The following is an 18,843-nucleotide window of genomic DNA, read 5'->3' on the forward strand; positions in this document are numbered from 1 at the left end:
CTTTTTTGCCTGCCTAGTACCGACCAAAGTCACCTCTGCCACTGTCGCATAGGGAAACACAATAAAGAAGCATTGCTAGTGGGTAATTTAAAATAACCATGTACTACATCTTTATTTATTTTTTGTAATTTCGCCAAAACATCAAACAAAATTCAAAGTCGAGAGTATACATCGTAAATAAAACATAATTATTTTCTGCTTACATTTAAAAAAAAAAAAAGTTTTTTTTTCAGTTTTTTGGAAAATGTGACATTAACATTCCATTACATTGCTGATACAGTACATTTTTTTTATCCTACAGTTCTTGGATAATGAGGTGCAAACTACTGCATATACGAAGAGGAGACAAATTAATGAAAGGGCGTAACGATATATAATCTACCCTTAGAACCAATAGTGCAGTTGATTGTAAATTTTTTTTATCTCAGCCTGATAGACTGAGCTGTCCGCTCATAAAATATCTGTATCCTATCATTGACATTCATCGTGGAGAACCTTAGTTGCATAATGATAACATATACGGCTATACAGTTTGTCTCTTGACGCCATTAATTAGTAGACATGGCGACAATTTACCTGCATTATATTAAGAAAATCACATATGACACAATTGAAATGTATAACTCAAATTTTCCTCCTTTCGTAATAACCTGATCGATCCCTTCATCCGAAATACTTATTGTATGTCTGTGGGTTAGAGTATATCCATCCATTATTTTTATAAAAGGAAGACAGACATATATTAAATGGACTGTCTACTACCACAACTTTCAGCTTTTTCTAGGGTGACCTTATAGAGGTACAGAACAGAGATGGTAGTGGCATTTCCACAGCACCTCATACTTGCATAGCATGTATTCCCAGTGACCAGACTGTTAGGCTTATTCAAAGAGGATGTCCACTTTAGATATTCCCTATTTGTTAGAAGGATCTCCTGATGATGAGCTCACTACATGGTGTTATATCACTAGAATCCCCAGTGATTGGCCATAAGCTGTGGAGGAATCTTTGCAGAAATTGTTCAATTCCTCTGCAGGAGACCACCACAGGAGAAATTAAACATTTCACAATTCCCACTGAAATCAAAATGCTGTCCATGTAACTAATGAGCGTGCAGAGCAAGAGAAACTGTTTAGAACTTGTCTAAGAGAACACTGTATCAGGGACCCCATCTACTACTTTTTAAACCGGATGAACCCTTTAAGCTACATGTCCAGAAGCCATGATGCCTAAGAACCCAATTTTACCATGCAGTAGTTTGTTTTAGCCTGAGATATGTCTAACATAAAGGAGCAAACAAGTGAAAAATTATTTTAACACCAATTGAGTGCTGAGTCAAGGATCATCTGATGAGACTAAAGTAATTTAATAGAATTTGTTAAGTAAGGATTGGCTTTCTAATGTTTGTGATGAGGAATTTGATTATTGGTCTCTGCTTGCTTTGAAAATAATTTAATATAGTGAAATTGATAGTTAAACCCACCAATTGGCCTCCTGAGGCTCTAATTAGAAGGTTGGTCCATACACATGTCCATCAACAAGGCACATTATCATAAAGTTTAACGGGGAAATCTCACTTCCTTTGGTTTCCTACTGAACCTGTGATGGTTGTTTACGTGGATGCAATTGTATCCAGTAGTTCAATTTGATAAGACACTGTACAGATGTTCTAATCAGAACAGATCTTGCCTTGATGATAGACAGTCAATATTAAACATGACTATAAGTCATGCTGTAGCTATAGTGGTCTAAAAATCATACAAGGCCACATAATAGGAGCGAGTAATATATGGCAAGAGAGGAGTCTGGTAAGCTTTGCCCTAAGAAAACTGATTGACCCATCGTAAAGTTACATGTTTCGCTCATTCATCGGTTGAGACAATTGTTAGAAACCTAAATTATGACTTTCTAAACACCGCTCTGCTGTCCCAATACAAGGTAGCTGTATGAGGATGAGAGGTAGCAGTAACCATCGCTCGTCCTCATACCGTGGAGGTGATCACTGCATCTAAATGCAGCACTTCACCTCCACTGAACGAGCAGCCAAGCTTTAGGGAGTCTTATAAGCAATGCTCCCTTGGATATGAAAGTTACCTTTCCCACAGAAGAAGGAAATGCCAAACTATTCCCTTATAAATCAATGTCCAACCAATGATCATACCTTTAAACATAAGGAAGAATTTTAGTCAAATCTGACTTACTTTCAAAAGGAAGAGGCTGCTCTGTACTGACGAGGGACAACAACCCTGAAACATCTGCATACAGATAGGTATCTCTTCCTTTTGCAGGAGATCTTTCTTGGCTAAAATCCCTAATTTCTTGACTTAAAATCAAAGTCTCTTTAGGACACTGACTTACAGGTCATCTAACTACAGTTTCCTTCCGCCTGACATCATGTATTAAGAAACCTGTTATTGTATACTATTTTAATGGAATAGAATAGCTCCAACCATCTATGTGCACATGCACATTTGTATTTGGAAAAGTTAACATGTCTTAGTTTGGAAGCAAACCTTATAATATCAACATCATTTTGGAAACCTCTTGAATGGTAAAATAGAAGAAAATATGAACTATACATTGCAATAAGTCAGTCTGGTCATACAGTAGTATATGTGGCGGATGGGACACCTATTTTCTGTAGGTGTCTAGTCAGGTTCAGCTACGGTTCAGAACCTAAATCAGTAAAGTCAAACTGAACTCACTGGGGACTAGAAGTAAAGGTTTTTTGTAGCCTTTAACACCCTACCTCACCAATAGCTATAAAGCTGCTACACAATTAATATAGGATGTTTTGTAGCCTTTCCAGTTTTATAGAGAGCAGAATATAATGTTATTACGCTACATAATTGCCTAATATCAGTTAAAAGAAGGAACTAGTCTTATTTGCCAATAAACAAACATAATGTTGATATGCATGGCGACATATAGGCCCACCATATAAACACCAACAGTGTCATGGGGGATGCTCATGTTGGACCAAGTTGTTGCACAACAATGGAGCCCGAATGAGGTCTATCCATAGGTATAAATTGAAGCTTCTGGGCCCACAGACCATCGTGTTCCATTTCTGGTACTGGTACTTCTTATTTTGTTTAGGGGCAACTAGGGCCTATCTTGCGACTGCAACCTCTGCCCTCTATAAACAGTTATGCCCCTGAACCTACTACTTTATATCACTACATGTCCTGAGTTTATTTTACAAATGAAAGTGGACCTGGCTGGAGTGTTGACCTTCAGAATATTTCCCTTTGGTGGACCCAAGTTACGCTACTCCAATGCTGTCTATGGGCAACAAAGATACATTTCGATAAAAAAGGCAAAATATACAACAGTATATATATTATCATGTAAAAAATGCCCATGTTAGATTCAGTAACTAACTTTGTATTAGGCTCAAATTTGCATTTTCACATTAAACAGACATGCAAGATTTTGTTTGGCCATCGTCAAAATACATCTAACTGATGTCTACCTGATCAGTCTGCCTGTAATACATTCTGAAAATACAGCAAGCATCCATTTGTTGAGTATCATTCATTTTCAATACAATGTACAGTAGAAACTATGGTATGAGGCAAAATACACCTAATAAAGCAATGAAAACAATATACCTAACACACACAAATAACATAGGTATATATGCACACAATAATAATGCTTGCTTAGATTATTTGTGCAAACATAAAAAAAAAAAGTGTGATCATGGCAAATGTGAGTGCAAAGAATGGGGGTGGGGTAATATACAGTATGATAGTTTAATAAAATATAGTAATATTTCCCATTATAAATTGATAGTTGACTTATAAGATATAAGATAATTCTAGTTTATGGCTATTATCGTCCAGCTTTATAAATAGAAAAAGTATATTTTACTTAATCCATTTCATTTATCTACAAATATAATTTTTGGGTTTTTTTTAGGGGGGAGAAAAAAATCATCTCTATTTATAATACAAAATATATATATATGTCAATCCTTTTATTAACACTGGTACTTCACTATGTGTTACCTTTTGGATTGATCAACTGTATTTAATATAGAATTGGTGGTAGCAAATGGTACACACATTAAAAAAAAATTTACTCTGGGAGAATCAGATTTTTTTTCTGACTTTTTAAATTAATACTCATAAGTCAATAGCTTAGATATGGAATTTCCATATCTTAGTATTAATAATTGGGAAAAAGAGAATTCTATTTGATTGCAATATTGATCCAAACTTTAGAGGGATTTTCTAGGACTAAAACGTTGCTGAAGATGAGCTGTGGCACAATCCATGCACCTACGGATGTGCTGTTGTGTCAAGATTAAAATTTAAGAGGCTGTGATACTTCACCAAATGTAGTGGCTTCTTAGTTCTGATGATCAGCACGCAGAGCCAGGGAATGGTAGGTACCCCAATGATCAAATATCAATGGGCAAAATCAATGCTTCAGTCCATATCCAACCCACATTCCATATGAGAAACAGAAGGAATTGTTGGTAATAGAGATGAGTGAATGAATTTGTTAGAATTAAAATTTGAACAGAATTTTTTTTTTTCATTCTGATTCGGTAGACTCAGAATTTCCTCAGATTAATTTAGGTAGAATTTTTCCAGAGCGAGAGAGAGAGAGAATTTACAGGAATTTACAACACTTTCAATTTGGGTGAAAATTATTTGTACCCAAATCGAATCTCTTGGCTGATTTGGACGAATTGGACCAAAACAAATTTTAGGAAATTCTCTCATTACTAGTTGGTAACTAAGGATAATGGACTAGAATGTTACTTGCAGATCAGGGTGTTATCTATTAGCAGTCATAACATTTTACTAATTTCCGGTTTCTTGTTACTCTAGAATACTAGTAATATAAGCAACATAAAAAAGAAAATGGCCACACAAGTAAACTCAATGTAGAGAATAAATTGAGAAAAGCTAGGACAGATATCACTTGGGATATCTTTACAAAGTCCTAATAAAGCTGAACAAGTGGGTGCAATTGCATTCACTAAATGCTATGGGTCTGAAGAAGGAAATGATTTCCTACTGACTGCTTAGAGTCCTGTTTATAAGTAGTCAAGGCTGACACTTATTGAATAATAGGTAATCTCTACTAAATAGGTAAGGATGAGGAACATCTGGGAACAGTCACTATGCAACAAGCATTCCTATTCAACTGATTACCACTTTGGGAGGTTGGGCTCAATTATTTTATATTTTTTTGCTTAGGTCTAGCTTAAGGCCCTATTACACTGCTCAGCGTTCGGACAGTGAGAGCACCGATGAATGATGACACTGAATGTGGGAGAGACAATTGCAACCTCAGTCGTTCCATTCTCATTCAGTTCTGTTGATTATTGCCAGTACATCCATAATTACGAAGGTAGACGTGCTGCTGGTAATCAGGCATCTTTGATCCTAATGAAAGACGCCCATCAGCCAACAAATGAGCATTTTCTTGCTCATTAGCTGATCAGCTGATCGATTAAATGGGCCAATTATAGTGAATGAGCGTTTCTATGAACACTTGGCCCAAAAATTGTGCAGTCGGCCATTAGGACATGTGTTAGATTTACTTAAGCCTTAAATGCCCTTCTGATAACAGGCTCTCAGAATCCCACCAATTTTCAATATTCTCAGGAACTACTTTTTAAAAGTTAAAAAGAAGACCCACAGTTCTCTTTAGCCTGGGGCTCAAAAATAAATGCAACCTTGGGTCCATGATCTAATAGTTTTCTATTCACGTACTTGCAGTTAAACCTTGAACTATATCTGTCCTCTTATGTATTATAGCAGATTTAGCATTTTTTGAAAAATCATCAATAATGGAAAAAAATGTAAAAAGTTTTTACAAAGCGTTTCTTTCAACAGTACAATCTGATGTGTAGTTTATACCAAGTGAACATAGTTTGACCTGAATTTCATAAGACTACATAAGTACATTTTGTTCAGCAGTGTGCGTAGACCATTGCCTGTCATAAAAAATAAAAAAGAAGCTAGTATTTTAACTTTTTTTTTTAAAGGCAAAACAAGCTGGTGTCAGAATATAGTTCTATAAAGAGAATATATTATTTACAGTATGTGTACATGTACAGTTATCTTATATTGAATGCATTTTGAAAAACATAGAAAAGCAACCAGCGCTGCACATTATGTAAACTCACAAAGTGTATACTATTAACACACAGGAAGCATAAATAGGAAAATAAAAATGACAAGAGTAAAACACGTTATATACAGAACTTGTACAATAGGTATTTTTGTTTTAAATAAAAAAATAAATAAAATCATTACATAATGTATTTTCACATACAAGTTGTACAAACAATAAATTATTTCTCAACTTTTTTTTCTCAGTGCCTCCCTGCAATTAATAGATAATTTCAACCAATTTTTGAGTCTTTTCATTTTACAATTTGATTTAAAAATTTTTGAAAAAAAATTTAAATCTGTAAAATAGAAGGGGCATTTTGTTTTAGAAAAAATATTTTGTATTTTTTTCATTTCCATATTGTATGCTAAAACTGTCAGAATAAATGTCAATTATTCCATAAAAATAGAATATTTAGAACAAAAATAAAGCCTAATTTACTATTTGGCCATATGTCTCCTTTATTGCCTTTGTTTAAGATTATTTTTACATTTATTTTGCGCATTGTAACTCAATGAAAGAACATTGAAGGTTGGTATTTGAGATGTTATTTTTTTTAACTAACTCTGAGGCTGCAGTCTTTTAATAAGCCTTTGGAAACTGGAAACCTCCAAATCTTGGAACAATATCCTTGTCACTGAGAAAAATGATACTGTCGAGGACACTTTATATATAACGCTTACTGCCATTCCTGTATATTATACCTTTTTTTTTTTTTTTTTTACTTTGATTGTTTTTGCTTTTTTTCAATGAGAGCAAGAAAATTCTTTACTTGATAATATATTAGGCTCATATACGAAAATATGACCTTTGGGTCCATTTCCCCAGTCCCTTATTGTCTACATTTATGTTGCCTGCGGAGTGTTTGGGAAACCAAACAGAGCTGTGGCCCCCTCTAGGAGCCCCAGAGAAGCAATAGAACCTGCCAGTGTGGAATGTATGCTTTGGTATCATACATGACTTTGCCAGCAGAAACTTTTAGAATTTTTTTTCAAAATTGTGTTTAACTGGGTCAGATAGCCCCCAATAGTTATAGTATAAGTAGATTTAAAAAAAAAAAAGTTTTGCGCCATATCGAAAAATAGGCACCACACCAAACATGGCAAATGTTTGATAGAACAAAAGCTAACATATCTAAGGAAAACAAAGAAATTTAGTGTTCATACAAGTGTACTAACAAACTACCACTACTAGTTCTCTGAATAACTGGTAGCACTTTGTAGTATTTGTAAAGTCATTAGATGGAGAAAAACACCCTCTCTGGAAGGTCTTTGTTAGTCTCTAGATATTTAATTTAGTTCTAGCTAGAGACAACAGGTCATCGGGGAAACTTGTCTTAAGACAATACGCTGTTGCTTTTTATTTTATTTTTTATTCCTTATCATGTCTACAAAGAATAATAACCTTTTCATAGAAAAAAATAAATGTTTCTCGGCTAAAGGGAATAAAAATTTTAGTTTCAGCTAAAACCTTAGATTTTGGTAGATTGCTCTAATTTGTAAACAGACGTCTTACAACTATTTTCCAAAATGAAAATCTGTCATTCAAGGTTGGTTCGTCGACAAAAAAAAAAGTTGAAAATAAACTAGTAAGCTGATAAACAGCGGCAAGCTTCTTTTTTTTTTAACCAGTAAATATCCACAGCTGTATTTGGAACAAGCGGAGACATGTAGCTGTAGATCTACTTTGGTCAATCACTGTTCGTAAGAAGCAAGTGATATATAAAGTGACACATCTAATGACACATATGTACAAAACACCACACATATAACCTACAACATGCCGTCCACAAGTATAACTTAGCAGATGTTCCTGAAGGCTTTCTTCTTGAGAGGTAGGTGATGCAAACAAGACGTTAAGTAAGCCAGCATCCACCCCATCACCTACATAATGTGGTTTAATAAGGAACTCCTTTCCACCTTTAAGGTTGGTTGAAGAGCCTGTGTCTCAAAAATAGTATCTTCACGAAGGCCAAAATTTTGTACAGCCCTTGAGTTATTTTCGTTGAGCTCAAACCAAACCTTAGCCAACATTGACATGCTAGATCTACTTTTACACAGCAAAGACCGTGTCGTTTTTAAGATAATGTCTATCCTTTGGCTAACACTTTTTCAGTAAGCACTGTTTAAATGCTGAAGGTCTTTGAGAAAGTAGACATCCTTTAGCTAATTTCCCTTGTCCATCTTGGCATTGGACAGTTCTGGTGTGCCATCCAGTGTCACATGTTCTAGAGCATGATAACCAAGGTCCAGTCACCCACTGCGGTTGGGAACTTTGAGGAACCACATTATTGTTAATGCTATTTGTGGTTGAACCTTGTTTGGATGGTACAAAGAAACTATAACGTACATCAATTGGTCTAATAATATCTGTAGCAAGAATCTGTACAATTAAAACTTCCTTTGTAGAAGAATGCCCCATACTGTGAAATGAATCCTCAGCATGGCTCCAGCCACTATAGTTCATGGCAAAGCCATTCAATTCCATGATGTTTTCCGAAGTTGATATCATATATTTTCCATTAATGATGTATTCCCCAGTCTTCTTCTTTAATGCTAGGTAAGCTGTAAACTTAGTCTGTTCTTTGGCTTTGTACTGTTTCACTTTTATATGGGTTGCTCCTTCGGGAATCTTGACAATATCAGTGTAGCCTTTGCTGTAAAGCAAATTAGAGTAATACGTTATTTATAGGGTACATACAATATAAATACACCATGAAACATAGTAGTCAGCCAAAAACTAAAGGACATCGATTGAGGAACACCAAAGAGTTATCCAGATTTTTACAAGTGAAGGCCAATTCTCAGGCTGGAAGTCCACCACACCACACCCCTGCCAATCAACTGTTTCAGTGTAGCTCAGGTGTGATGTGAACAGAAGCAGTGGTGCAGTAGCCAGCAATTTTCACTACACAGTGGACAGAGGTGTATAATTTTGACACCACTTTTATCTGGAGCTACCCTGAAAGAATTGATCAGCAAGGATGTGGGGTGTAAGACCTCTGCTATCAGATATTGATGACCTATTGTGAGGATAGGCCTATCATTTGAACCCAATGGACAACCCCTATAAGGTCTCATTTTAAAATGGACATAAATAGACTGCTTTAAAGCTGTTCCACTTTCTAAATGTGTCACCAATACAAAACTATGAGGCTCACAAGGTCACATTTTTGTAAAATAATAGGTAGATAATTTACATCCAACTTGCAATGTCCAGTGGTATATACAATAAGCACTTACTATGGACACACAAACCTATGTTGTTACTGCCTTTATTGGTCTTGCATCCTTCTCCACTATAGAGGTTCTACAATTATGTTGTTCTCCATTGACTACACTGTCGTCAATCCTAACTTATATTGTAATATATTGTGGTCAATCCCTGGAGATCATTTGTTAAATGTGTTTTTTTAAGTTGGGTAAAAAAGAATAATAAGCATTACTTTTGGTTTTTGTACCTACTGTCCCAGTTCCTCAACTCCAGTCTCTATTTAGTTGGCTGCAGTGGTGATGTGCCTGTGTACCTATTTGACTGCTGCAGCCAGTCTCGGGCCTCATCAGGCTCGTACCAGATACTGCTGAGACCAGATACTGGAAGGACTGGAGTAGTGGTGCTGTAACAAAGCTGGAAGAAATGGGTAATGCTACTTTTATTATTTTATTACATCCTCTCTCATCTTGTTTTTTTTTGTTTTGTTTTTTTAAATTTTTGCTGAAACCTGAAATTTCTTTAACTGTGTCTATTGCCTCGTAATCTAGTGGTATCTGCAGTCCTTGGTTTTTAAGTGCACCACAAACATACTTTCTTATCAGAATCTGCGTGTGTATAATACAGTAGAGAACAACAGCTCCTTTGCAATCCTATGTGTCTCCATAGTTATAGACCACCGGTGTAGCCTGATCTCACAATCGTACTTCTTCCATGAACCCCTTATGTCTTGATAACCTACAATCAGGACTATAGCAATGAGTAGGATACAAATGAAGGCAAATATAAAAGCAGGATCAGGGTATACAAAGGTTACATTTACGGTAGTTTGCAACCATGGAAAAACTGGTCTGCGCAGGAGCTGCATGCACAAACGAGAAGGAGATTTTAATTCAAGATAATTTGCAAAGGTGCTTATTTTAGGTGCATTGGTGCAAAAAAAAAAAATGGTGGCAAAAGTGGACATATCCTTTAAGTTAGACTTACTCCAAGCTGGTTTTAGTAAATGCATTGGTGCTCAGTATCTACACACCATAGTTGTCCTGTTCACTATAAAACCGTACAGTCCTGCAGTGAAGACCCAATTAGTTTTCAGAGCTCTTCGTACTGCAATGAGAAGTTGTATTCTACCATATATAAAATAAATACCCAAGTAAACACATCCAACTCTGAGGTGCTTAAGAGCACAATATATCAACCAAAGAAAACAATCACATTTTCTTCCCTTGAGACTTTGATAAAAGAAATGATTCGCTGACTTCATTTTTTTTTAAAAGACACATTAACTTCCTGTGGAGAATTTCACTGTTTTGTTCAATTCCAATATAACATGAAAATGTTTAGTATTTGCCTACTGGATGAGATCATCTGCTGTCACATGCAGAATATGACTAGATATCAGTCACGACTGGCATCAAGATCTACAAAACAGTAAGAGCGCTTACACTGCATCCACATGGAAGCTTTTAGCATATGGGCCATAGGGTAGAATCGACATCTTCCAGATTTTATCGAGCGGCTGATTTAACTTATGAAGGCTTTTTGGTATAAAAGGAATGATTTTAGCAGAAGTCTTTGAATTGTATAGTAAGGACAACTTCTAAATTATAGATCTGCTTCATTCCATTTTTAGATGTAAGTTTGAGGTTTTTCTTAGTCATAAATCTCTTCTTTGGATTTTGATTTCCAATGCTGGCTTAGATTTAATATACAGCAGATGTACATCATAAAAAAACGATGCAAATGGCTTCATATGATGGAAGAAATATGATGTTGCAATAATCAATATTATCCTTATTGTCCGGGATCTAAACAATTGGAGAGGTGTGCCATAACGGCAGAGACTTTAACTTAAAAGGGTCTGAGCTTCAGGACTAGGTATTACCAAATGTACAGATACACCATTGTCCCCGAAACCACACTAAAACAGTTGTGGTCCCTAGGCTCATCAGTGAGAGCCCAAGGGGCTTGGACCTTCACTCTTAAGAACAAGCTGTCCTGTGTAGTTACAGAAACTCTATTCATTCTAGTACCCACAAGGCATTACCCTAATATAACACTGTACCTGAGAAATACAGATATATGACAAGTTTTTTAGTTCCACAGTCTTGTCCAAAGATACTAGAATAGTGCTGGTATAATAAACTGAGGTCTCATAACTATAGTGTGCTATGCACAGTCGCTACAGTCATAAATCCACTATGCGTACCATCGCCAGGTCTCCAAACAGCACTATATTCTCCTCTTCAAAAATACTTCTTGAGGTGCATTGCTCTAATCCAGCATACCATGCCGTGTTTCAACCTTCCAAAAAGGGCAAAAATTTTATATGACTCTATAGTACTGGAGTCATACTGAGGTACAGTATGGATTCATATCAGTCTGTATTACAGCTCTCTACCACATTTATCTGACAGAGAGCAATCACCTCGAAGAAACTGTCTGCAGATGAGGTGCTGGTTTGGCTAAAATCCTAAGTTATGTCTCAAGTCCTGTTTAAAAGGTAGGTACAATACACATCACTGCTGTGTCCAGTTATTTGCTCCAGTGGTTACTTGACCCAGTGTCAAGCCAGATGTTGATGAGGGGAGAGCTACAGAGCCAGCAAAGGAGCTCGAACCTAGCGGTAGGGATCAGGCAAGTACAATTACTAGGGATGAGCGAACCTGAACTGCAAAGTTCGGGTTCGTACTGAACTTTTCGAGTTCGGGTACCCGAACCCGGACTTTTTCACTATAGTCCGGGTTCGGTGTTCAGGTGATTTTATTATTTTCCGTATTAACATGGTTATATCGGAAAATAATAGCATTCCTAAGACAGAATGCAAAACAATATGGCCATTTAGGGGTTAAAAAAGAAACAACTCACCTCATCCACTTGATTGCGCTGCAGCAGATTCTTCTATCTTTACTGAACAGGACCCGCCAAAGGACCTGCGATATGTGTGATGATGTTACCGCGCTCTTCCATGCTGTGATGTCATCACGCATAAAATATCGCAGGTCCTTTGGAAGGTCCTGTTCAGTGAAGATAGAAGAAGCTGCTGCAGCGCGATCAAGTGGATGAGGTGAGTTGTTTATTTTTTGACCCCTAAATGGCCATATTGTTTTGCATTTTGTCTTAAGAATGCTATTATTTTCTGATATAACCATGCTATAACAGAAAATAATAAAGTGACGTTCGGGCCCCCATAGACTTCAATGGGGTTACGGGGTCAAGTTCGGTTTCTGAACTTTGACCTTCAGTTCAGCCGAACCTGGCGAACCAGAGCTTCCATGGGTTCACTCATCCCTAACAATTACCACCAAAGGTCCATCCAGTCTGTAGAAAACATCCACAAAGGGGAATAACCTCTTTAAAAAGGACCTTTCATCTGGCAAAAAACTTCTGAACTAAGTGTCATGATCTGTACAGCGGCGCCCAGGGATATCACTGCACTTACTATTATCCCAGGGCGCAGCTCCATTCTCCTGCTATGCCCTCCGATATGTTCGGTCACCGGGTTATAGTAGGTGGAGACTTAGGGGACTTGGCTATAGTAGGAGGAGACTGTCCTTGTTCTCCTGGGTGTCTTCTCCCAGGCTGTAGCGCAATTGGCCAGCGCTACAGCCTATGAGAAAGAGCCGCCCAGGAGAACAAAGGCAGTCTCCACCTACTATAACCAAGTGACCGAACATACCGAAGGACAAAGCAGGAGAACCGAGCGGCGCCCAGGGATAACAGTAAGTGCAGTGAGATCCCTGGGTGCCGCTGTATATATCATGATACTTAGTTAACATACTTTTGCCAGATGAAAGGTCCTCTTTAAAGATATGAAAGATTAATGCGTAGATGATAATTCATTTCACAAGTATCTAATTTCCAAAATGACTCCAGTCCTACAGGAAAAAATAAATAAATCACAAATTATTTTCTTATTAAAATATTGTGATCGAGGTGTAAGAGGAAAGCACAATGCAGTGTTAATACAGTATTAAATTCAACTTTGTTCATTAGTTGGAGGCCTGAGACGCCCACTATCTGGGAACCGCTGTGTTTTGTCCAAAGAGAAATACAGAGCGAAAACCTGAATAATCTTATCTCAGAATACACAGAGAGCTCTGCTATTGGGAAATTACAAAGCTAATAGAAAAGATGGTAGTGTGCCAGAATTTACATCTGCTGACACCGACATGAATGCATCTTCCTTATGAAGACTCCTTCAAGGTTACATTTGAAGACACTGAAATCCATAAAGGGGACACTCTAGGGAGTAGGATTGTAGCTAGATGGGGGCATGGGCTGCATGAGCCCCAGGTGCAGGGTTCAAGGGAGCCACTCTGTCTTCGCCAGATAAAGGGCAGGAAACCAAAGTTAAAGGGTCTTCTGTGACTATAACTGTTGACTTATCCTTAGATTAGGCTATCAATACCAGTGGAGGTCCAACTCCCGACACTCTTACCAATCAGTTGACTGAATGGGTTCATGGCACCAAATCAAGCGCTGTGTCCAGGCACAGCTCTGTACATTTAGGGGAGGCCATGACTGGGCTGAAATATAAGGCATAACCAATACCACAGAATGTTGGAGGCAATTGGAAATGGACCACCACTGATTTCATATTGATGGCTTTTCCTAGGGATAGATTACGACCACCCTGCAATCCAGCAGCAGTGGTCGTGATTGCACAATATAGGAAAAAGTGCCGGCCTCTCTGGTGGCCGGGACCAGGGGAGTGAGCATAGAACATAGAAACGAGCAGTGTATAATGCTATAAAAAAACAATCAAGCCAGCAAAGGAGTATGGACAATCACAATACATTAGTAAGTGCCTTGTGTTAACTTTCTCTACATGATGAATGCCACTTGCTGAAGTGAGACAACAGCTTTAAGGCATGATTACAGACTAAATCAGCTAAATCAGCTCTGCTACATCTTGGTGGCAGATAGGAGCTAAGCTGCAATATGTGGCACCACACAGTGAATGGAGCCTTCTGTCCCCTGTATAGTTCCCGACATTAGCAGCTTCCCAAAAGAGCTGATTGGTGGGGGTGCTAGGTATCCTGAGGATAGGTAATCAATATCTAAATCCCAGAAAAACCCCTTTACAGGAACACATCAAAACTGTTGTATGGTATTATGCTGACGGGTGCATGGCACAGGAATCAGAAGAACCATAGAGAATCCCTGGGTCATAGTCAGTAAAGATGAGAAAAAGACGTACAGTAAGCCTATCCACGTCAGCCTATCACCCTGCATTACACTAGACATAATACAGTTCCGCCTAGTGTTCCTTTAACTAGGGTGGCAATGTAAATCCCTGCCTGGCAGTTGTGTTTCTAGTCTGAAAATAACATATTTTTTTCTTCCATACCACAGCAGCCAAATGTTTGAAGCAAGAACAAATTTTTGGGCACAGTGCCTTAAAAACAGCATTTCCCTTGCTCCATAGAAGCCAATATCTTTAATTACATTTCCACCAGCTCAAGATTTCCCAAAATAGTCTACATGCCATCAACTAATGTCCAAATTCTCCTTCATCTTAGTAACATGAATGTGTCTATTGACGCCAAGACTTCACAGCAGACCATAGAGATGAGAGCTACTCTGTGGATGAATACTAAACTCTTGCATCATTTCATATATCCATAGTGTGTGTGGGGGGGATTATCAAAACTGGCGCAAAGGAAAAAGTGTTGTAGTTACCCATTATCCATAATGGTTGCTACGGGCAACTGTTCCATATTTGGATTGTTTGATACATTTTGTTTTGATACATCTCCCCACATATGTTCATGGAAATCTTATACAACCATTGTTATACAGAAAGAGGTAACTAAGTAGCTGTTCATTTCCTGTGTAAGGTTGGTGGTTTTCTATAATGAATAGCGGCCAATGATCTTAAAGGGGTTTTCTGGTCCTTTATATTGATAGCCTATCCTCAGGATAAGCCCATAATATCAGATCGGAGGAGGTCCAACATGTGGAACCCCAATTATCCTGCAATATCTCTGGCACCAGAACTACAGCTCCATCCATTGTGTAGTCGACAATGCTGGTTACTGCAGCGCTGCTCCCATTCGCTTGAGTGCTGTATCCACCAGCTTCATCCACTACACACCATAGATAGAGCTGTAGTTCTGACACTGACTTTTTGGCACCAGGGTCCGGCAGAACAACGAATCGGCGGAGCTGTCAGACCCCCGTCGATCAGATATTGATAGCTTATTCTGAGGATAGGCCATCAATAGAAAACAACCAAAAAATCCCATAAATGAAAACATAGCAAATAAGGCTGGTAGTACGCCATTTGGCCAAGTACACAAAAGCTGTGCGTGTTTCACCAGGAATGTATATGGTTTAGTGACAAAGTTATTGATTATGTGTAGTGATGAGCAAAGTTTTGTAAAATTAAAATTTTTGTTGCAAAAAAAATTCGCTTAGCGCTGCTCCCCGTCATTGTACCCCTCAGATGCCGTGTTCATTGCTGATCGCGGGATCTAAGTTTAAAATTAAAGTGAATAATAATAAATAAAAAAAATCAATAGAATCATACTTCCCTCAAATTGATCGCGAAGAGCCAGACGCCGCCACCTTGATTGAAGACCCAGTGCAAAATCTTGCGTGGCCCAGGAAAACATCACCACGTTGGCAGGTGTGGTGATGTCATACATCACCGAGCACGGGATTTCGCATGGGATATTCAATCAAGATGGCGGCGGCCGGCTCTTCGCGCTCAAACAGATAAGAGTTAAATATGTTTTTTGTTTTTTTTTCTAACTCATTTCAGGGAAAATCTATTCGTTGCCATGAATCAAAAGGAAATTTTAGCTTCCCTGAAATTCGGATCAAAGTCACGGACTTCAAATTGCTCAACTCTAATTATGTGGTTTTCACAAGTGAAACAGGTTAAAATCGTGTTGCACAAAACTACACAGCAAAGAAAAAACATTGCAAACCCACATTAAAAATGTGCTAATTGGCCATGTGGCACAAAGACCAACTACTGCTCCTTGGTCTTTATGTGATTTATTCTCTTCAGGGTGCCGTCATACTCAACTGACTAAGTTGTAAATTCATTTTCAATTAGATTGGTGCTTGCAGAAACCCAGATGCTAATTTTACTTACATGGTGCCGACAATACTTCGCAGCACTAGACATTTGTCATCACTCACAATCTAAATTCCCTATCAGTATGTCTTTGGAGTGTTAAAAAAAACACACACAAAGTGTTCAGCGGCCGAGAGCGGTCCGTGGTATGCCGGGCTGGATTCCTGTTCAGAGCAGGAGCGCACGGCATCAATGGTTGCTATGACGCCATGCGCTTCATGTCGCCGCTGCACTACAGTAATACACTATACGAGTGTATTACTGTAGTGCAGCGGCGGCATGTAGAGCACAGTGTCATAGCAACCATTGACGCCGTGCGCTCCTGCTCTGAACAGGAATCCAGCCCGGCATACCACGGACCGCTCTCGGCCGCGGAACACGGCCGTGTGCATTCGGCCAAACACTGGGAGAACATACAAACTCCATGCAGATGCTGTCCTTGACCAGATTTGAACCACTGAGCCACTATACATTCTGCCAGAGCAACCACATTACGATAAATGGAACTGATTTTCAGTCACAGTCAAAATTCTGTGACAAAATCTATTCCATATGAAGGCACCCTGGTCTTCCTTCAAATTTGTTCTGCCATTAAGGCCTCATGCACACGACCGTGCTGTTTTTTGTGGACCGTAAACCGTGGATCCGCAAAAAACGGAAGCAATTTGCGGAACGGAATGGGAGGCCCATTGTAGACATGCCTATTCTTGTCCGCAAAACGACAAGAATAGGACATGTTATATATTTTTTTGCGGGGCCTCGGAACGGAGCAACGGATGCGGACAGCACACGGAGTGCTGTCCGCATCTTTTGCGGCCCCAATTGAAGTGAATGGGTCCGCACCTGAGCTGCAAAAACTGCGGCTTGGATGGGGACCCGAAAAACGGTCGTGTGCATGAGGCCTAACTAAAAAAGCCATAGAAACTGCTTGTGTTTTTTTTCCATACCACATGCATTTTGTATGGCATTTTGTCCTAATTTAGAAGACCACTTAAAAAGGACCACTGGTTTAACATGCCTCCTTTTTAAAAAGAAAAAAAAAATAAGCTGGAGAAACATTAAAAAGCCACCACACTGAAAAAAGGAGAAAAATAGAAAAAAATACCTTATAGAGCCTGCATTTAATAATTCCCATAGACCTTTAGCTAACATCAAGATCAACATTTCTTTCCGGCACGAAAAAAAAAAATATATAAAAAAGAAAATTATAATTATAATAATGTGCAAAAAATGTCACAAAAATGCAAAAGTCATGAAAACATGTATGCATAAATGGGGGGGGGGGGAAGAGGGGAGCAGGTGAGTATATTTCTTTGTTTAGGCACAATGCTTTTCAGGCTATATTTAAAAAGGGATGGACAACCGCTTGAAGGACGTAACGGGATAACAAAGCCATGGTGGAGGGCTGATTTATTTGCATTGTTCTTTTCGCTATGTCCAGCCGTCTTCTGTACATAACCTTCATTCAGCCACACAGATTGAGCAATCATTTTCAGCAAGGCCAGCTAGATAATTCAAGGCTACCCAGTTACAAAGCTGTAAAGTGAGCTCACAGGGTCTGCTGCCAAATTCTTAATGCATTATAAGGGAATGTAATAATACAAGGATACATGGGACAATACAGACTGTCCTGTATAGTCAGATTATTTGGGGTGGTTCGGATTCTCAGTTTTCCAATTTTTCATTTCACAGCATACAATGAGAGAATTATTCTAGAGCCTATTATTATCTTAAAGGGGTTAAGGTGGATTTACACGTGCAGACGAGCAGCAGATTGTCAGGAAGGAAGCATTCCTTCCTGACAGTCAGTTGCTCGTTAAGTGGAAGTGAATTGCTGCATTTACATGTGGCGATCACCTCCACAGTATGAGAACGAGGGTTCGCTATTGCCATCGCTTGTCGTCAAACATCTGCTTTGTTTCTGGACAGCAGATCGCTGTTTAGATAATTTGTGTGCCCGCTTGTTCATCGGGTGATCGGCTGCCCATTTAGACAAGCAGATTGTCAGGAACAAGTGTTCTCTGGAATGTCCGTTCCTGACAATCTGCCCGATTATCTGCCCATCTAAATCCACCTTTAGTAAAACATGGCATGCGGGCACTAATTCTGTATCGCAATAGGGGCAGAAAAATTGAACCACCAAATCCAGCCTAAATGTAACGGCTCTCCTGGCACCCCGACCGGGTACCTCAATAGATGCTCCTAGTGCATTCCGAGGACTCTAAACACTCCACTTGACACTTCAGACCCCACGAACTGCCGAAGCTTGGTTGGGGTCTCACCGTCTCCTACCCACCCTGGACCTACGACAAGGCTCCAGGATCCAGTGGGTGAACCTCTCCTAAATCCAGAGAGCAGGAACAGGAACAGCTCTAACAAGAGCTAATAGTTATAGCCAGGGGAGT

General features: G+C 38.7%; 1 protein-coding gene across 1 annotated transcript in view; it reads right to left on the minus strand.

Moving 5' to 3' along the window:
• Positions 1–301: 301 nt before the first annotated feature.
• The window catches only part of ADAMTS5 (ADAM metallopeptidase with thrombospondin type 1 motif 5), a 97,523-nt gene continuing 78,981 nt past the window's right edge, over positions 302–18,843 (minus strand). The window contains exon 8 of the mRNA XM_044284354.1: positions 302–8,794. Within this exon, the coding sequence (XP_044140289.1) occupies positions 8,239–8,794 (556 nt within the window). The 3' untranslated portion in view covers positions 302–8,238. The remainder of the gene's footprint in view (positions 8,795–18,843) is intronic.

The sequence above is a fragment of the Bufo gargarizans genome, chromosome 3, assembly GCF_014858855.1.
Source record: "Bufo gargarizans isolate SCDJY-AF-19 chromosome 3, ASM1485885v1, whole genome shotgun sequence".
In the NCBI taxonomy this organism is placed as follows: Eukaryota; Metazoa; Chordata; class Amphibia; order Anura; family Bufonidae; genus Bufo; species Bufo gargarizans.